The sequence below is a fragment of the Nyctibius grandis genome, chromosome 2, assembly GCF_013368605.1.
Source record: "Nyctibius grandis isolate bNycGra1 chromosome 2, bNycGra1.pri, whole genome shotgun sequence".
Taxonomy (NCBI): domain Eukaryota; kingdom Metazoa; phylum Chordata; class Aves; order Nyctibiiformes; family Nyctibiidae; genus Nyctibius; species Nyctibius grandis.
The window spans coordinates 59,664,668-59,680,887 of record NC_090659.1 but is presented as its reverse complement, the minus strand read 5'-3'; the positions used below and the strand labels follow the sequence as shown (position 1 = coordinate 59,680,887).

General features: G+C 39.1%; 1 protein-coding gene across 1 annotated transcript in view; it reads left to right on the top strand.

The window, feature by feature from the left end:
• MYO16 (myosin XVI) overlaps nucleotides 1-16,220 on the top strand; it is a 324,197-nt gene that overhangs the window by 234,027 nt on the left and 73,950 nt on the right. The window contains exons 24-26 of the mRNA XM_068425451.1: nucleotides 2,198-2,373; nucleotides 6,825-6,905; nucleotides 7,143-7,348. Of these exons, the coding sequence (XP_068281552.1) occupies nucleotides 2,198-2,373; nucleotides 6,825-6,905; nucleotides 7,143-7,348 (463 nt within the window). The remainder of the gene's footprint in view (nucleotides 1-2,197; nucleotides 2,374-6,824; nucleotides 6,906-7,142; nucleotides 7,349-16,220) is intronic.

Genomic DNA, 16,220 nt, shown 5'->3' with positions numbered 1-16,220 from the left:
TTAAAAACCTCTATAATTTACCCTTTCTGTGAAGAAAAACCAAACATTTTCTTCTGGGAGATGTCAGTGTTTCCTGAGATGTTATTTGTCTTTTCTCCAACCACTACAGAATCTTACACTTAATATATTATATACCTATATTTTTTCCATAGAAATAGAGGCCTTTTGGAAATCATATTTGTCTTCACAATCAGCCCTGCTGCTACAATGTATTGTTTTTTAGCAATTTTACCCTGAAATTAGCTAAACTCCCTAGTAACATAATTGATGCATTTTAAAGGCAAACAGGGTGCATTAAGGATGAAGAAAGAAATGGAAGAATTGATCTTGAATATAATCCTATTGATAATTGTTTTAGAGACATTCCAGTTCTCACTACTTGGAATTGACATGATAACCTGCCAAAGAGTGTAAGAATGTATGGCAACTTCCAGTATGTTCTGCAAGGCAGAGCATTCTTCTGTTCTCTCACATAGTCTCCTTTTGCACTTTGATTGCTATTTTGTGTAATCAGCGTTGCACCTGTTAAAAAGAAAGAACAGAGGATTGGATATAAAATGTTTGATATGCTGAGAGTGAGTGTATATATAATCAAGAAGTCATAATAATAATAATTATAACTAATGGAAAAATTCTGAAGGCAGAATATTTACAAGCATGTAAGTCATTTAAGGGCTGTGTTCCTTCTTTTTTAGGTGACTGAGTCTTAAAACCTGTTGATTGTCAGTAACATATTTCCTTTAGGGTCAGATTCATAAGTTATGTAGACATATAGCTTAAGTGCATGCTTCCTTTGATTTTCGTTGAATTTAGTTTCCTTAATCAAAACTTTAAAATATGCTAACAACATTAAAGTAATTTGCATGTATGTGTAAGAATGTGGAACATACCTGTCTGACAAATAAATCAGGAGAGACTGTTGACAGAGGTTTTATCTGTTTTAATTTAAAGGATCTAATTTTAGCACCTTTCCTAATGCTGCTTATTACATTTATCCATATTTTTGAAATATAGAGGTTTACTGTGTCCACTGATTGTGCTGAATTTGTTTCAAGCGTCTGCTTTACTATCTTCCCCATAATTTTGTTATTCCTGTTAAGTAAGGAATCGTAATCTCCACAGAAAAAGGGAAACAAATCTATTGCATTTAAGCATCTAGTAATATACCTTTAGACAGCTAATAAAGAGCAAACTGAGGATCTCTACCTGCTATGCTAAACTTAATTACATTATTTATGATGCTTATCCCATTCATCTTACTGGTTTTTTGTTTGTTTTGTTCACATGATGGGTGTGATCATAATGCCAATTTGTTAGTTCTTAAAAAAAAAAAGTTATAAAAATAAAGGATCGTTAAGGATGTATCACACAACAGGTTTTTAATGCTTATTGGTGCTGCGGCAGTACAAGCAGCATGTAATGACCATGTTCATCTTAAAAAAGCCCATGACCATAATCTCGTAAAGGGTAACGTGACTGAAATTAGTATAAAGTATCCTATCTGTCTTAAAACTCAGATTTTTATTTTTAAAAACGCCTTTTGGAAGTGTATTTGTTTTGTACTAATTATCACCACTGCATCAAGCATATGTATGGCATTGTCTTTTTTCTGTAAATGTTTGTAAATGCAGTCTTGATGCAGAGAAATGTGAAGGTAGCTCTCTATAGTTCTGTCCTTCACCTTGCCTTTTTTTTTTTTCCCATTCGTTCCCATATTGTGTTTTATATAATTCTTTTCCTTTGGTGCAGTGACTGTCTATAATTTATTTCTGTGGAGTGTCCTGATCATTTCTAAATACTAAATGTTAGGTAAATGTTGTGCAGAATACATCTCATATTGCTTTAGTAGATGGATTAAATTGGGAGTCTGTAATGGAAGAAAATTCAGAGGTGATTATCAAGTAAGTAATTAAGTTTAGACAGATCACATTCTGAAAGGTTCTGTTTTCTACCCTGTTTTGTTCAGGACAGGACCTGAATATGTTTAAAAATAGTGTTACTGATGGCTGACTCCTTAGATATTGAATGCTCTTTCATAACTAACAGAGTATAATAGTTTATTGGTTTGTCCACTTGTTTTAAATTTACTTATTTAATTCTATCTCCTACTGTACGTCTTTTTACTTCCAAATACAATATATATATTTTTCTAACCTGTATTTTATGTTCATGCATTAATTTCTTCTTTTTTTCCCAGCCAGCGAAAATGTAGTCATCAATCAATTGTTCCAGTCCAAGCTGACACAAACTGGATCACTTGTTCCTCCATATCATTCCCTTAAAATCAAAGGATGTAAAGCAGCTTTGCTTTGTAAAAAACCAACAGTAGCCTGTGCAAATGGAGAAGCAAAGAAATATATTGAGCTCAGCAAGGTAAGAATTTAGGACTCTTTCTGGTTTTTGCGCCTTGAAGATTTTTCTCAGTTACTTTATCATTTCTGAAAGCTCCTTATTCTCTACTTCATTCTCTGTTGTCGTTAACTATGAAAACTATCTAGTACTTAATATCAACACTAAAGAAATAGTGAGAACTATCAGGTTATAATCTACTAACGCTAGTAATGCTGGTTCAGGAACCTCTTTCTTGGATTCTGAGCAGAGATTGGGCAACATGATGAGGTCCCTTCAAGCCTGAATCATTCCATGATTTTGTGGTTCCAGGGCTTAGCAGTGGATGCAATATTGCTGATTTTTGGCTGTATAGGAACACTGTTTTGTCTCCTTGGCTGATATTATGATGAATAGTTAAGTAAATTAAGACATAGGAAGCACAAAAATAAAACCTCAAGGTCTTTATTGTGTTAATCTGAGAAGTTTTCTGGTTTGCAAAAGATAGTTCATGTGGTTTTATATGAAGATCAACCCTGTACATTTTGGCAAACGTTGTTATCTTAAATGGTCACTTGCATATAAATTTTAGCAGTCAATTTGAAATCAAATCAAACTCTCCCCATTTCTGAACTTGTCTCTTTTTCTGCTAGCTAAGTCAGCCAAAAAAAGTTGAAAGGGGCAAGGGAGAACTTGGGAAGCTATCAGAAAATTAATTGTTCATGTCACATGGAACATCTCTCTTTTGAGGAGGAATAACATGATTTGCTGAGTCCATTCTTGACAGAGCTTTGGAATTCCTCCTTCTTCTAGAAAAGAAACAAGCAGTTCTCACAACACATCAGCTGCCTCGCTAGGCTGCTTGAATCTTATGACTCTATTTTTGGCTTACAGCTGCATAAAATTGGTTCTGTCATGGGATTAAGGAGCCTGCTCTCATGTGTCATTGTGGAAGGCTTTATGCAAGTACATCCATAGAATAGCAATGGGACTTTTCTTATAACCCCCCTACTGATAGTAGCATAATTCCTGTCTACTGTTCTTGTCAGTAATCTCAGTGGAAAAACTTAAGTTGAAGTGAATGGTGTTGGTTTAAGGCTATATTCAGCAAACAGCTGAGGCATCACAAGGTGCCTTTAGGTGCCTTTCCACTATAGTAACAGCTTCCTAGAGGAAGCTTCCTAAGGCTGTGAAAAAGATCCTAGTCCCATACATGGAAGGAAGTATGAAAAGCACGTCTAAGTTAGAAGCCTAGGCAAGCCAGGGGAAAACACCACACAGCTGGGATCTCTGAAACTATGAGGTTTTTGACCAGTCCAGAATAGCTTTTAACCTGGAGTAACTCTCTTGAGAGACAGAAGACATAGTCAAATTCCTTTGGGAAGCGTGTCAGAAATTCCAGATTCAGTGAGAATGCTCTAAACTTTTCGGTATTAGGTGGAAGGTGGGAAGAACTTCATCCTTCCTCTGCCCACAGAGACAAGGATGTCTTGGCTTCTCAAAGACAGGCTTTGAGAAGAGCTACGCAGGTGAGAGAACACCACTTAGTTTATTGATACCAAGTTGCCCTAATTTGAGCAAGATACTGTGCTGTCCTGCAGGACGGAAGCAGAACTTTAGGTATCTAAGCTGTTCCAGTGGCAAGAAAGAGACACTTGTTATTTTGGAATAGGCACCTGATGCAGCAGCTGGAAGTAGGTAAGTGCTTAAATTCTTTTGTGGAACAAGCCCACATCTGTAACTCTGCTGTCCCAAATAATTTCTTCCCTTTTCCGGTATAGCCTTGAACATCCACTGTGATGAGCTGGAATAATGTGTTTTGCTGTTATGTTGTTTTTATTGTAATTGGAAATGCAATGTAAGGGGCATTTTCTTATCAGCTGAGAATTAAAATTACTATATGTTGGAAAATCATAACCGTTGCATTTTTGTTGAAGTTTATCCTGAGGGTAAAGGCAATAAAGAAAAAATATAAAAGAAAGGGGCGGTGGGGAGAAAGAGGCACATTAAAGCAAGAATTATCAACCAGAGACTGGCATTCCTTTTGTATCTCAAATTTGAGCTGTAACATACATCATATTGTAGGCTGTGAGAAATACAAAACGGAAGGAATTCGTGTTGCCGTGTATGGGTAGTCATCTAGACTCCACCATATCCAGGGAAGAGAAGTAGACACTTTCAGAGGTCAGGTAGGAGTTTGGTGTGATTCCCCATCCCTTTCAGCTTGTCATCTGCAGTCCTAGCTACTTGCTAGGTTATATAATTATAGATTTCTCGGGGTATGGCCATGTATCTACCTGTTTACCTTTCCATAAATGACTCTTTTCTTGATTTTGAGCATGCTGTCACAGGTAAGGATGGTCTACCTCTTTGAACTCACCACTCTACTTGTAGTAGGGTCCAAGAGAACAGACATGAAAGACAGACATGAAAATATCTAATAGCTGGCCAGAATTTTGGAGCACATAAGGAGTCATAGGAATTTGGGAATGCCAGCTCAAGTCTCTGTGACTTATGAAGACTGTGTTTCCTTTTCAAATAAAATAGAATGTATCTTCATTGATACTCTCACAACTCTCTTTTGCTCACATCAGCTCTTGCTCCCTTGTTTTTCTGTAATCTTTTCCCAGCGCATACTTTGGCCCTGGTGCCTTCCCCTCACTTCTTTGGAAGAATCAGTGGTTTCAGAGTTCATACAGCAGAAGTGTAGTCACATGAATGCCCATCAGAAGGCCTTGCTTTCCATTGACTTTACTTGTTTCTCTTTATGAACGCTTTGCTACATTATCTGTTAGTTGAAGAACTCATCTATTGCAAAGCTTTTGGTATGTCTTCTGGTTAAAGCTTTAAAATATTCTGCTGGTAAAGAGAGATTTTTTAGGAGGAGGTTTTAGCTTCTTAACAGAGATTACAAAGTTACTTTTTTTTCCTATTGATTAGAAGTACAAGATTTTCCAGCGTAAAGCTGTATATTAGAGGGTAATAGAGAAGTACAGCTCTGGTGATGTAGTCTTGTTCCTTAGCCCATAGCTGAAGATGCTCAAGTTTGGAGAGTTTGAATTAAATTAATTTTTTGTCTTTGCCTTGTTTCCTTTCTTTTCTCTCCCTCATTCTGAACCAAACACTTCTTTCCCATGGGAAGAAGTATGCAGCAAAGTACAGCAGGCAGGAACTTTAGCATACAAAGCGTTGTTCCTGGCTTCTCCACTAACTCAGGAAATGGTATTGAATTAGTGACTTAATCTGTTGGGAGGAAGGGGTGAGTGCATTATCTGTCAAGTGGAGAAAACTCTATTTTAGTTATATTCATCAATCATTTCGTAAACTTTAACTGAGAAGTGTCATTGTCATGCTAGTGGTTCTTTTTATGAGAAGACCTGGAGCAAGCAGATCTCTTTTACTTTTCTGTTTTGAAGTTGGAGATGAATTTGCCTTTAAAATCTTATTGCATCCTAGTAAGTGAGATTTGAAATAAAAAAGAGTTCCAGAGTTTAGTATAGTGAGTAGAGAATTGCTTGCACTGCAATACTGTTAATGGAGTTTGGCTTGAGTGGGCCAAGCTTAGAAAATGTACACTTCTTTGATGCAACTGGAAAAAGACAGGAGTAGGCCAGAACATGCTGACTTGGTAGAAAGAGAGTTTTATGGGATAAGTGGACTGGAGAAAGGCAATGAAAAAAAGTCAGAGGTGAAAAGGCTGTCATTGATACAGAGGTTTGAATCTAAGAGCTTGGCCAAATCCTGGAATGCAATAATTTTGCCAGCCTTCCTGTAGAAAGCTTAACAAAAACATCTAATTTGTGGGACTACTTTTAGGATGATTATTGTCATTTTAGTCTCAAAGATAGGAAGTAGAACAGTAAAAAATGAATTTGTTCCCCACTCCCAACTCTGATGTATAGGATAACATGGGTTCTAATGAGTTATGAAGTTATTGATAATTTATGTCTATAATGGGTGAAAATAGGTTAAAAAAGAAAAGGAAAAAAGGTTAACTGCATTTACTTGTGCAGGAAGAAAAGAAAAGGGTTTTTTTAATATTAATATTATTGTTTTGCCTTCAAGAGATTTTTTTAACGATCTGTGTTTACCTTTACTCACTTAAGCATCTGTCAAAGACGTAAGGAACCTTTTCAGAGAGTTACAGAATTATGCTGCTTATAGGCAGACTGTATGGAATACTAACTGCACAAGTCCTGCTTCTGCAACAGAGTTACAGATTATATTGTTTTGTCCAGTTATTTGGAAAAGGTATTTTGTCTTTCCAATGATGTACAGCTGCTTTTGAAATCAAAGCTTTCTTGCCAGTCACGGCTCTGCAGATACTTGAGGATATTTATCCACTTTCCCAATTCTTTCTGAAACTCAAATCATTGTCTATGATATACAATTTGTATAAATGTTTGCCTTTGTTAGTAAATTCTGTAGCAATGAAAATTAACATTTACAGCCCATCTTGAGATAAAGGTATTGTGTGTGTGCTTTTCTCCCCACAGCTGTTGAAAAAGAAAGGAACATCCTCATTTCTTCAGAGACTGGAACGAGGGGGCCCAACCACCGTGGCAATACAGCTCAGGGTTAGTGAACATCTTCTGAACAGAAATTTACAAAAAAAACCCCAAAACATTTTAAAGGCAGGATTAGTACCTACAGATTGCAATGAAAGAAAGACAATCATATGCTTGAGAAAGCCACTTGCATGGCCAGGTCAAGCCTTTTGAGAAAGTGATGTTAAAAAGTTAGGAAGAGCATACATGTTGAGCAGGTGCCTTTGCTGCACAATAATGATTGATAACTGATATTTTTTCCCACAGAAATCACTCACAGAGATTATTGGGAAGCTGCAGAACTGCACACCACATTCTGTTCATTGTATAAAGCCTAATAACTCCAAGCTGCCAGATACTTTTGACAATTTTTATGTGTCTGCTCAACTGCAGTATATTGATGTCCTAGATATGGTCAAAATCATACGACATGGATATCCAATACGTCTCTCTTTCACAGACTTCTTGTCGAGGTAAATTCTTTTAAGTTTCATAAAAACTTTTTCTTACATACAGTACAAAGCCTTCTGTCATATTCTCGTAGTGCTTGCAGTGTTGTTTTGCTGATGAGCCTTTCAGACTTTCTTCAGAGAAAAATCATGTCTGCCAGCAAGGGGTGTAGGCTTGTTATCTTTTAATTGAAGGAATCATGAACTTTGTGGAAATATATTTATAAAGATCATCAGCAAAATTTATTCCATTTTAAAAATATAACTTCAAAAATAATTATACTTTTATAATTTATGCTATTTATATGCTTTATAAAATACAAAATACTGCATGTTGTCCCCAGGTAATTAAAAAGCGGAAGGAGAAATAGTTTAGTTTTTCAAGTTTATCGGTGTAGGTGTCATGGGTTCAGTATTTGTATTTTGTGGGTGCGAATTAAGGGGCAGGCTGGCAGGGGTGATACTGTTGTGGGTGTCTATTACAGGCCACTGGATCAGGATGAGGAGGGTGATGAGGCCTTCTACAGGCAGCTGAGAGCAGTCTCACAATTACAGGGCTTGGTTGTTGTGGGGGATTTCAACTACCCTGATATTTGCTGGGAGGCCTACTCAGCCAGCCATCCTCAGTCCAGGAGGTTCCTCCAGTGCATTGATGATAACTTTCTGATGCAAATAGTGGATGAGCCAACTAGGAGAGGAGCGCTGCTGGATCTTATCCTCACTAACAAGGAGGGTCTGGTTGAAGAGGTGAAGGTTGAGGGCAGCCTTGGTTGTAGTGACCATGAGATGGTAGAGTTCAGGATCTCATGTGGCAGGAACAGAATAGCTAGCAGAATCACAACCCTGGACTTCAGGAGGGCCAACTTTGGCCTTTTCAAGCAATTGCTAGGGGAAATCCCATGGGACAGGGTACTAGAAGGTAAGGGGGCCCAAGATAGTTGGTTAGCTTTCAAGGACTGCTTCTTCCGAGCTCAAGATCAGAGCATCCCAGCAGGTAGGAAGTCAAGGAAGGGTACCAGGAGACCTGCATGGTTAAACAGGGAACTGCTGGGCAAACTCAAGTGGAAGAAGAGGGTGTACGGATCATGGAAGGAGGGGCTGACCACTTGGGAGGAATATAAGTCTGTTGTCAGAGGATGTAGGGAGGCAACTAGGAAAGCTAAGGCCTCCTGTGAATTAAACCTTGCAAGAGAGGTCAAGGACAACAGAAAGGGCTTCTTCAAATACATTGCAGGTAAAACCAACACTAGAGGCAATGTAGGCCCACTGATGAATGAGGTGGGGGTCCTGGAGACAGAGGATAAAAAGAAGGCGGAGTTACTGAATGCCTTCTTTGCCTCTGTCTATACTGTTGGAGGCTGTCCTGAGGAGCCCCGGACCCCTGAGGCCCCAGAAGAAGTCAGGATAGAGGAGGAATCTGTCTTGGTTGATGAGGGCTGGGTCAGGGACCAATTAAGCAATCTGGACATCCATAAATCCATGGGCCCTGATGGGATGCACCCGCAGGTGCTGAGGGAGCTGGCGGAAGTCATTGCTAGGCCACTCTCCATCATCTTTGCTAAGTCGTGGGCAACGGGAGAGGTACCTGAGGACTGGAGGAAAGCGAATGTCACTCCAGTCTTCAAAAAGGGCAAGAAGGAGGACCTGGGTAACTATAGACCGGTCAGCCTCACCCCCATCCCCGGAAAGGTGATGGAACAACTTGTTCTTGGTGCTGTCTCTAGGCACATCAAGGATAGGGGGATCATTAGGGGCACTCAGCATGGCTTCACCAAGGGGAAGTCATGCTTAACCAACTTGATAGCCTTTTATGAGGACATAACCCGGTGGATAGATGATGGTAAAGCTGTGGATGTGGTCTATCTCGATTTCAGTAAAGCGTTTGACACGGTCTCCCACAGCATCCTCGCAGCTAAACTGAGGAAGTGTGGTCTGGATGATCGGGTAGTGAGGTGGATTGTGAACTGGCTGAAGGAAAGAAGCCAGAGAGTGGTGGTCAATGGGACAGAGTCCAGTTGGAGGTCTGTGTCTAGCGGAGTCCCGCAAGGGTCGGTACTGGGACCAGTACTATTCAATATATTCATTAATGACTTGGATGAGGGATTAGAGTGCGCTGTCAGCAAGTTCGCTGATGACACAAAACTGGGAGGAGTGGCTGATGTGCCGGAAGGCTGCGCAGCCATTCAGAGAGACCTGGACAGGCTGGAGAGTTGGGCGGGGAGAAATTTAATGAAATATAACAAGGGCAAGTGTAGAGTCCTGCATCTGGGCAAGAACAACCCCATGTATGAGTACAAGTTGGGGGCAGAGCTGTTGGAGACCAGTGTAGGGGAAAAGGACCTGGGGGTCCTAGTGGACAGCAGGATGACCATGAGCCAGCACTGTGCCTTTGTGGCCAAGAAGGCCAATGGCATCCTGGGGTGTATTAGAAGGGGTGTGGTTAGCAGGTCAAGAGAGGTTCTCCTCCCCCTCTACTCTGCCCTGGTGAGGCCGCATCTGGAGTATTGTGTCCAGTTCTGGGCCCCTCAGTTCAAGAAGGACAGGGAACTGCTAGAGACAGTCCAGCGCAGAGCCACGAAGATGATGAAGGGGGTGGAACATCTCCCTTATGAGGAGAGGCTGAGGGAGCTGGGTCTCTTTAGCTTGGAGAAGAGGAGACTGAGGGGTGACCTCATTAATGTTTATAAATATGTAAAGGGCAAGTGTCATGAGGATGGAGCCAGGCTCTTCTCAGTGACATCCCTTGACAGGACAAGGGGCAATGGGTGCAAGCTGGAACACAGGAGGTTCCACATAAATATGAGGAAAAACTTCTTTATGGTGAGGGTGACCGAACACTGGAACAGGCTGCCCAGAGAGGTTGTGGAGTCTCCTTCTCTGGAGACATTCAAAACCCGCCTGGACGCGTTCCTGTGTGATATGGTCTAGGTAATCCTGCTCCGGCAGGGGGATTGGACTAGATGATCTTTCGAGGTCCCTTCCAATCCCTAACATTCTGTGATTCTGTGATTCTGTGATCTAAATTTTCAGTTGCCTTTTTGAAAAAAGTTGTGGATGTTAAATTACTGCTTGGACAGGATCATATTCTCTCTGGCAATTCTGTAAATTTTCAAAAAGTGCAGGAGTATAGGAGTTTATAATCCCACGTGTTTCAAAAGTAAACCACCTCTGCGCTGCCACAGTATTTATCCTGCAGCGCAAATTCAGAAGGCTGGTTGAGGAGAAGATATACATTAATGGGAGATTTGGAAAATCAGGATGCTTTCATATTCAGAAGTGGTAGGAGCAATCTCCACATAGTCATTTCTATACTACTGAATTGAACACTTCAAGGGACTGTTATATGATCACAAAACCACAATATTTTCTACTGTTAAATCCTTACAATAGTTCCTGGCAGGGATTTGGTCCTTGCCACCTAGGTTTTCTCACTGCAAATCCCAGATACAGGTTGGGGGTTAGCACAGGCCTGGGATCATTCCTGGTGGGCAGCGTGGAGGTAGCTGCTCTCTTTTGGAGGATAAAAGAGAGTAACCATATGTACAAAGGTCATTTTATTCAATTGGCTTCAGTGACAGAGAATGGTACCATGCGTGTTCACTCTAACAGTACAGGCATGAGTTTAGCATGTTGTCTTTTTTGGAGAAACTTTATTTTAAAATGTCACTAAAAGAATGTTTGAAGGTTCAAATATAATTTCAATCTTTTTCCTCCACTCCTTCAGGTACATCCCAAAGACAAATTTTTACCTAAAAGTCTAGAGGACATCTGGTGTCTCACAATAAATATTTATTTGCAGTAATGGTAGTAAAACAAGAATAGCAACAAAACCCAACAATATGATGCCAGCAACATTATGCTATTATTTTAAAGTGTTCTAGTTTTGTTACTGTCCATCTTTATCCCTTTTCCTCCACAATAAATTATCTGCATAGGTTCTTTGCAGCTGAGCTCCTGTCTTTTTACCTATTTGCACCAGGTCCTAATAATTGTATTAGTATACGTAAAATGAATTAAACAGTGGTGGGGATAGCATGATGTCACTGAAAATTAAGTCTATTTTATAATATTGCCTGTGAATATATGTTGAACCTTCTTAGAAGTTAGCAATAATCACTGTACATGCATCTCTTGACACTACTGATTTTTAGATTTGTGTACAAATAGGAACACAGACCTCTTGTTCCAGCAGTACTGCAAGAAACTATCAGCATTGTAAGGCTTTTTACAGTAGCCATTCCTGTCACACAGGCCAAAGCTTATCTTACTTTGAACAGCAGAACATGCAAATTTTTCACTTCACTCACCATGACCAGTTAACCTTCATATTCACCTTTAGTGTATTTGGATAATTCTTTTCATTTCAAATAGTGCAAGCGTGTGGCTATTTGTTCTGTTATTGGCTGAGAAGTATGAAATTTTTAAACAGAAATATAGTATTAGATTGGAGCTCAAAAGTGCCATCAGTTCTTAATGCTTTATATTTTAGCTGATAGACTACAGGTAAGAGAGAGTGAAGAATTACTGAATTCAGAGATTATGAGCTACCTTTTCAAAAGGTCGTCTAAAAAACTGTCACTTGTACTACATCTCTCTATTACCTCAGTGACTGGACAGGATGGTTTTGGAAACTGGATAATTTGTTTTGGCAATGTTCTTGTAAACCGTATTTGCTTTGTTGGCTGTTCAGCCTAACTCTGGTCTTGTTCTGCTATTCATTAATTGGAATGACAAATGATTTTGTTGGATTTCCATATATATTTATAGACCTGAAGTTGATAAACTTTCCACCTTTCAAATTTTTCTTTCTTTCTTTTGGTGTCAAACTGGTATTTCTAGTGTTCTAATACTTGGGAAAATAGTATCTTCTCTATTTCTGCAATTATTTTTCCTCCATCATGGCTCTTGTACTTCTTTTGCATGGTTCATAATGCTCTGTGATTTCCAGTCCCTAACTGGAAAGCAATAGTTGCACTGAATGCATTTGGGCAGACTTTGAGCACAGGCACTGAACTACTGAGTGCGGTGGCTTTCCAAGAGCTGCTTCTTGTAGAACAGTCAGGATGCTGCGCAAGAGTCCAAACCTCTCTCTTTGAGGTGCTGGTTATTATTCTTCAAATTGCAAGAGAGAGAAAAAATGATATCAACTTACTTTTTACTTACGGTCCCTCAATCCCAAACCAATACAAATACCATACAAACAGGTAAAATATAAAATGTCAATTATAACAAGTAGTGGTCACAACAGGCCACAATGATACTGGTGTGTATGTGAACAGACTCTGCTCTGAGCTATCCTGGAACCAAGAAGAAAAAACAAACAAACAGAAAAACTGTTGCTCTAGATAAAGAGATGGATAGTTAGAGGCTTAGCTAAAACCTCATAATTAAGGAAGTATAATCAGCAGGAGCAGGATCTGAAAGACAATGAAGGCTTGCTGGTTGCCTTCAAGTACAGAAAGATAGGCCAACTGATAGGGCCTCAACTTTCTGTGGTACTTTCACATCCAGAAGGAGCCATCATACTCAGAAACCCAGGGACAAAGTACAGTTTCTGTTGCAGTGATGAGAGTTATGTTATTTTATTTTAATTTGGGGGTTGTTTTTTTTTTAAGTAGGGAATACGTGCATTTGTTTAATATTATACTGATTATACTGAGCTGGGAGGAGCAGACAGATCAGGGAAGAAAACACAGGGAAAGATGAAGGAATTGTTCTTTGTTCACCATAGGAAGATGTAAATAAGTGAATGCTCTTACCAAGTACTCTTACAGTGCTGAAAAAGCTTAGCCCCGCCATGGCTTGCCCCAAGGGGCAAAGGAATTACTCCCCATTACTCTGGGGAAAAAGACCTTGACAGCTGACAATAGAAAAATACAGAGGGAGAAAGAAAAAATAGACAGTTGGCATCTCTTAACTCAATGATGGATGCACCTGAGAATAATGAAATTTGCCTACACCTTAATTTTTTTCTGGCATGTTTTGTAAGAAATGGAAATATAAGTTATTTTTGCTTTATTCTGTCATGCTCTGCTGTGTCTTTGTTCATAACTACTAAATACTAGTAAGGACTCTTGATTTTGTTGCAGGTTTTCTGTTTTGAAGAGGAGGGTTTCCTCCCCATTTGAGTCATCCCGACTAGCAATTTGACCATGTGGCCCCAAAGCGGGGAAAATAGGCCTACAGATGCAAAACACAAGATATCCTGTTATCCTGATATAGTTAAGTGTGACTCTATGAACTATCAATCCAAGAACGACAAGACTTAGAGGTAGCAAAATGTATCCCCAGACGGGTGCCTGTGAGAGGTTTACCCGTAACTGTAAGATTTTCACCTTCAGTTTGTGTCTTGGAGTCCTTCTGATGGGCTGAGTTTCAGTGAATGCAGCTGTGTGGTTCACAGCCTGGCTTAACTCAGCTGCAAAGTGTTTTATAGTAGTCATGCAAGGAAGTCTTATTTTTCTAGAGCTGAATGTAGTATGCTGTTCTCCCAGGCTTACCTGGCTTGAGAAGTAAAGGATATTAATGGTAGGTCTGAAAGCACTGTGCAAAATCAAAGGGAATTTGTGGCCTGGATCCCAACTTGAATTCCCAAAAGATAGTGAATTGCTACCCTCCTCCACCCTCTTTTCAGTTTTCATGCATTTCCTTTTAGGGTTTTCCTAATCATATAGGTAGTGTAGTCAGAGTTTAAAAAATTAATTAATGAAAAAATTAAACCCCTTTTTTTTGCTGGCTAATAAAAAAGACAGAATGTTTGAATTAGGGGCCTTTGTGGTGGAGGGACAGAATATTGGAAAACCTGGATATTCTATCAGTAATACAGACAGTACCATTGCTTTCTTAATTGGATGAATTTGAATAAATTTCTATTAATATCTAACTAGGGATTAATATGACTAGTCTCTAGCATATATTTATGAGTCACATTTGAACTCTTACGATGGCTAAAGAAAGGCAGTAGCTAAGGAAAGGTCATATTTTGCAAAAGCACTTCTTCCTGGGCTACAAAACTTAATCATTATTTCTGTCACTGTCGTTTTTGGATTTACTGGTTCTGCTTCTGTATAACCAAAGTAAAAGTTGACAGCTGCCAGGTGAACCCCTCAATCACCAAAGTTCATTTATCAGAAGAGAAATCTTGTGGAAATTCTGATTCTTAAATGGAAGCTGTGACAGTTACTGTCAATGAATATATAATAAAAATGGGAATTAATAAGGTCAGATGCTATTAAATGCTGTAAAATCAGGCAGCACCAATATAATTATGAAAAGATATATGTGATTTCAGCAGATTTGCCAACTCCAGCTGCAGTGTTTCTGCTGAATTTGCCTGCAGTGTTGGCTCAATTCCTAAAGCTCTGAGCAGGGAGACAGTTTTTACCTTATCTTTAAAATAGAAAGCCTTGTGTAACGTGCATTTTAGACTCCTGGAAAAGTTTACCCATATATTTTGCATTAATATCTTCAGAATCGTTCTCAGTGGGGTAGATTTTGCAATTCTAGCTTTACTTTTAAGTCAAGGTGGTGGCACAAACAACGCTGTGGAAGAGTTCAAAGTTTCCAATTTGCAGCCCAAATCGTAGGCATAGATAAAGTATCCTCAAATATCCTTTTCCTAGAAGAAAGAAAACAGTAAAATAACCACGGAAATAGGAACAGTCTGCAGATGGTTGTTTCTTTCCAGCATTTAGCATTTTGATATCTTATTTTAAATGAGGATAATTCCATCCAAGGTATACAAAAAGCATTTTAGTAGGAACGTAGTAGTTTGTTATGTTTTTGGTATTCAGTGCAATGGCAAAAAAGTAGGTATCAGTGTGTGCTCTATTATCGATGTAGAACAATAGGGCTCAGAAACTCTCTGGGGCATAGAGAGAGCCTGGTTGTACAAGCTTAATATCTAGAACCTAGTCTCTGCATCAATTAATAAAATGGATCCTGGCTGACTTTCATGTCATTCACCTCACTTGGTGCTCAAGGAATACATGTAAAAACCATTTGGAAAATAAATTTTTAAAAATAATGATAGTGATCAAGGATCCAGCTAGAGTAATGAGGTGAGCTTTTATTTCTTGCTCAGTGAAGTACAAGTATACAGCTGTTCAGGCACGCTCAGGTAAAAATGAGGCAGTAAGATGCCCTGTTTTACTCATTCTGAACAATTTTTTTTGGTACTATCCTCCTTTACGAACACTCCTCTACTGTTAGTGTTTCATAAATTGAATTAGAAATGAAAATTAAATTTTCATCTTTCTTTCTTCTTTAATGTGGTTCACCAAGTTGCTGAACTGTACCCAGTACTTTGCTCTGCCTGAATTTTAGTTTCCTTGGTCAAGGAAGAATTTATGAACTACTGCCTTAGAGACTGGGGTTCATATGTCACACATTTTTTGTCTGGGACACTACTTAGCAATGGAGACTGCACGGTCCAGTTGCACAGGTCCTGAAATAAGACATCTGTGTTAGCCTTCCCTGCCAGTTTGCGACAAATCTTCAGGGCTGTTGGACCTCAGGATAACCTGTGTGGATTATGTGAACTGATAATCAAATCAAGCTTTTCACTTAGCTGATGAGAATTGCAGGATTTCTATGAAAAAAACCCATGTTGTTCAGAAAGCCCAAATAATTGTCTACTAGTGTGCTATTTCTTGTCTTTATTTCTGCACTTTTTGAGTATTTCTTGGAATTTCATTACTGTCTCTCAGGTCCCTAGGCTGTCTTTTCTGGGTTTAACTCTTTCAACTCAATCTTGTGTTTTCCATCGTGGAGCTCCTTCTGTTACTGCTCAAGGAACAGCAGAGAAAATTTCATACTGTGAAGGAGAACATGAAGGCTGTATGCAGAGACACCTCTTACAGTGTTGTTGCAAGAAGAGATAAGTCACTAGAATGTT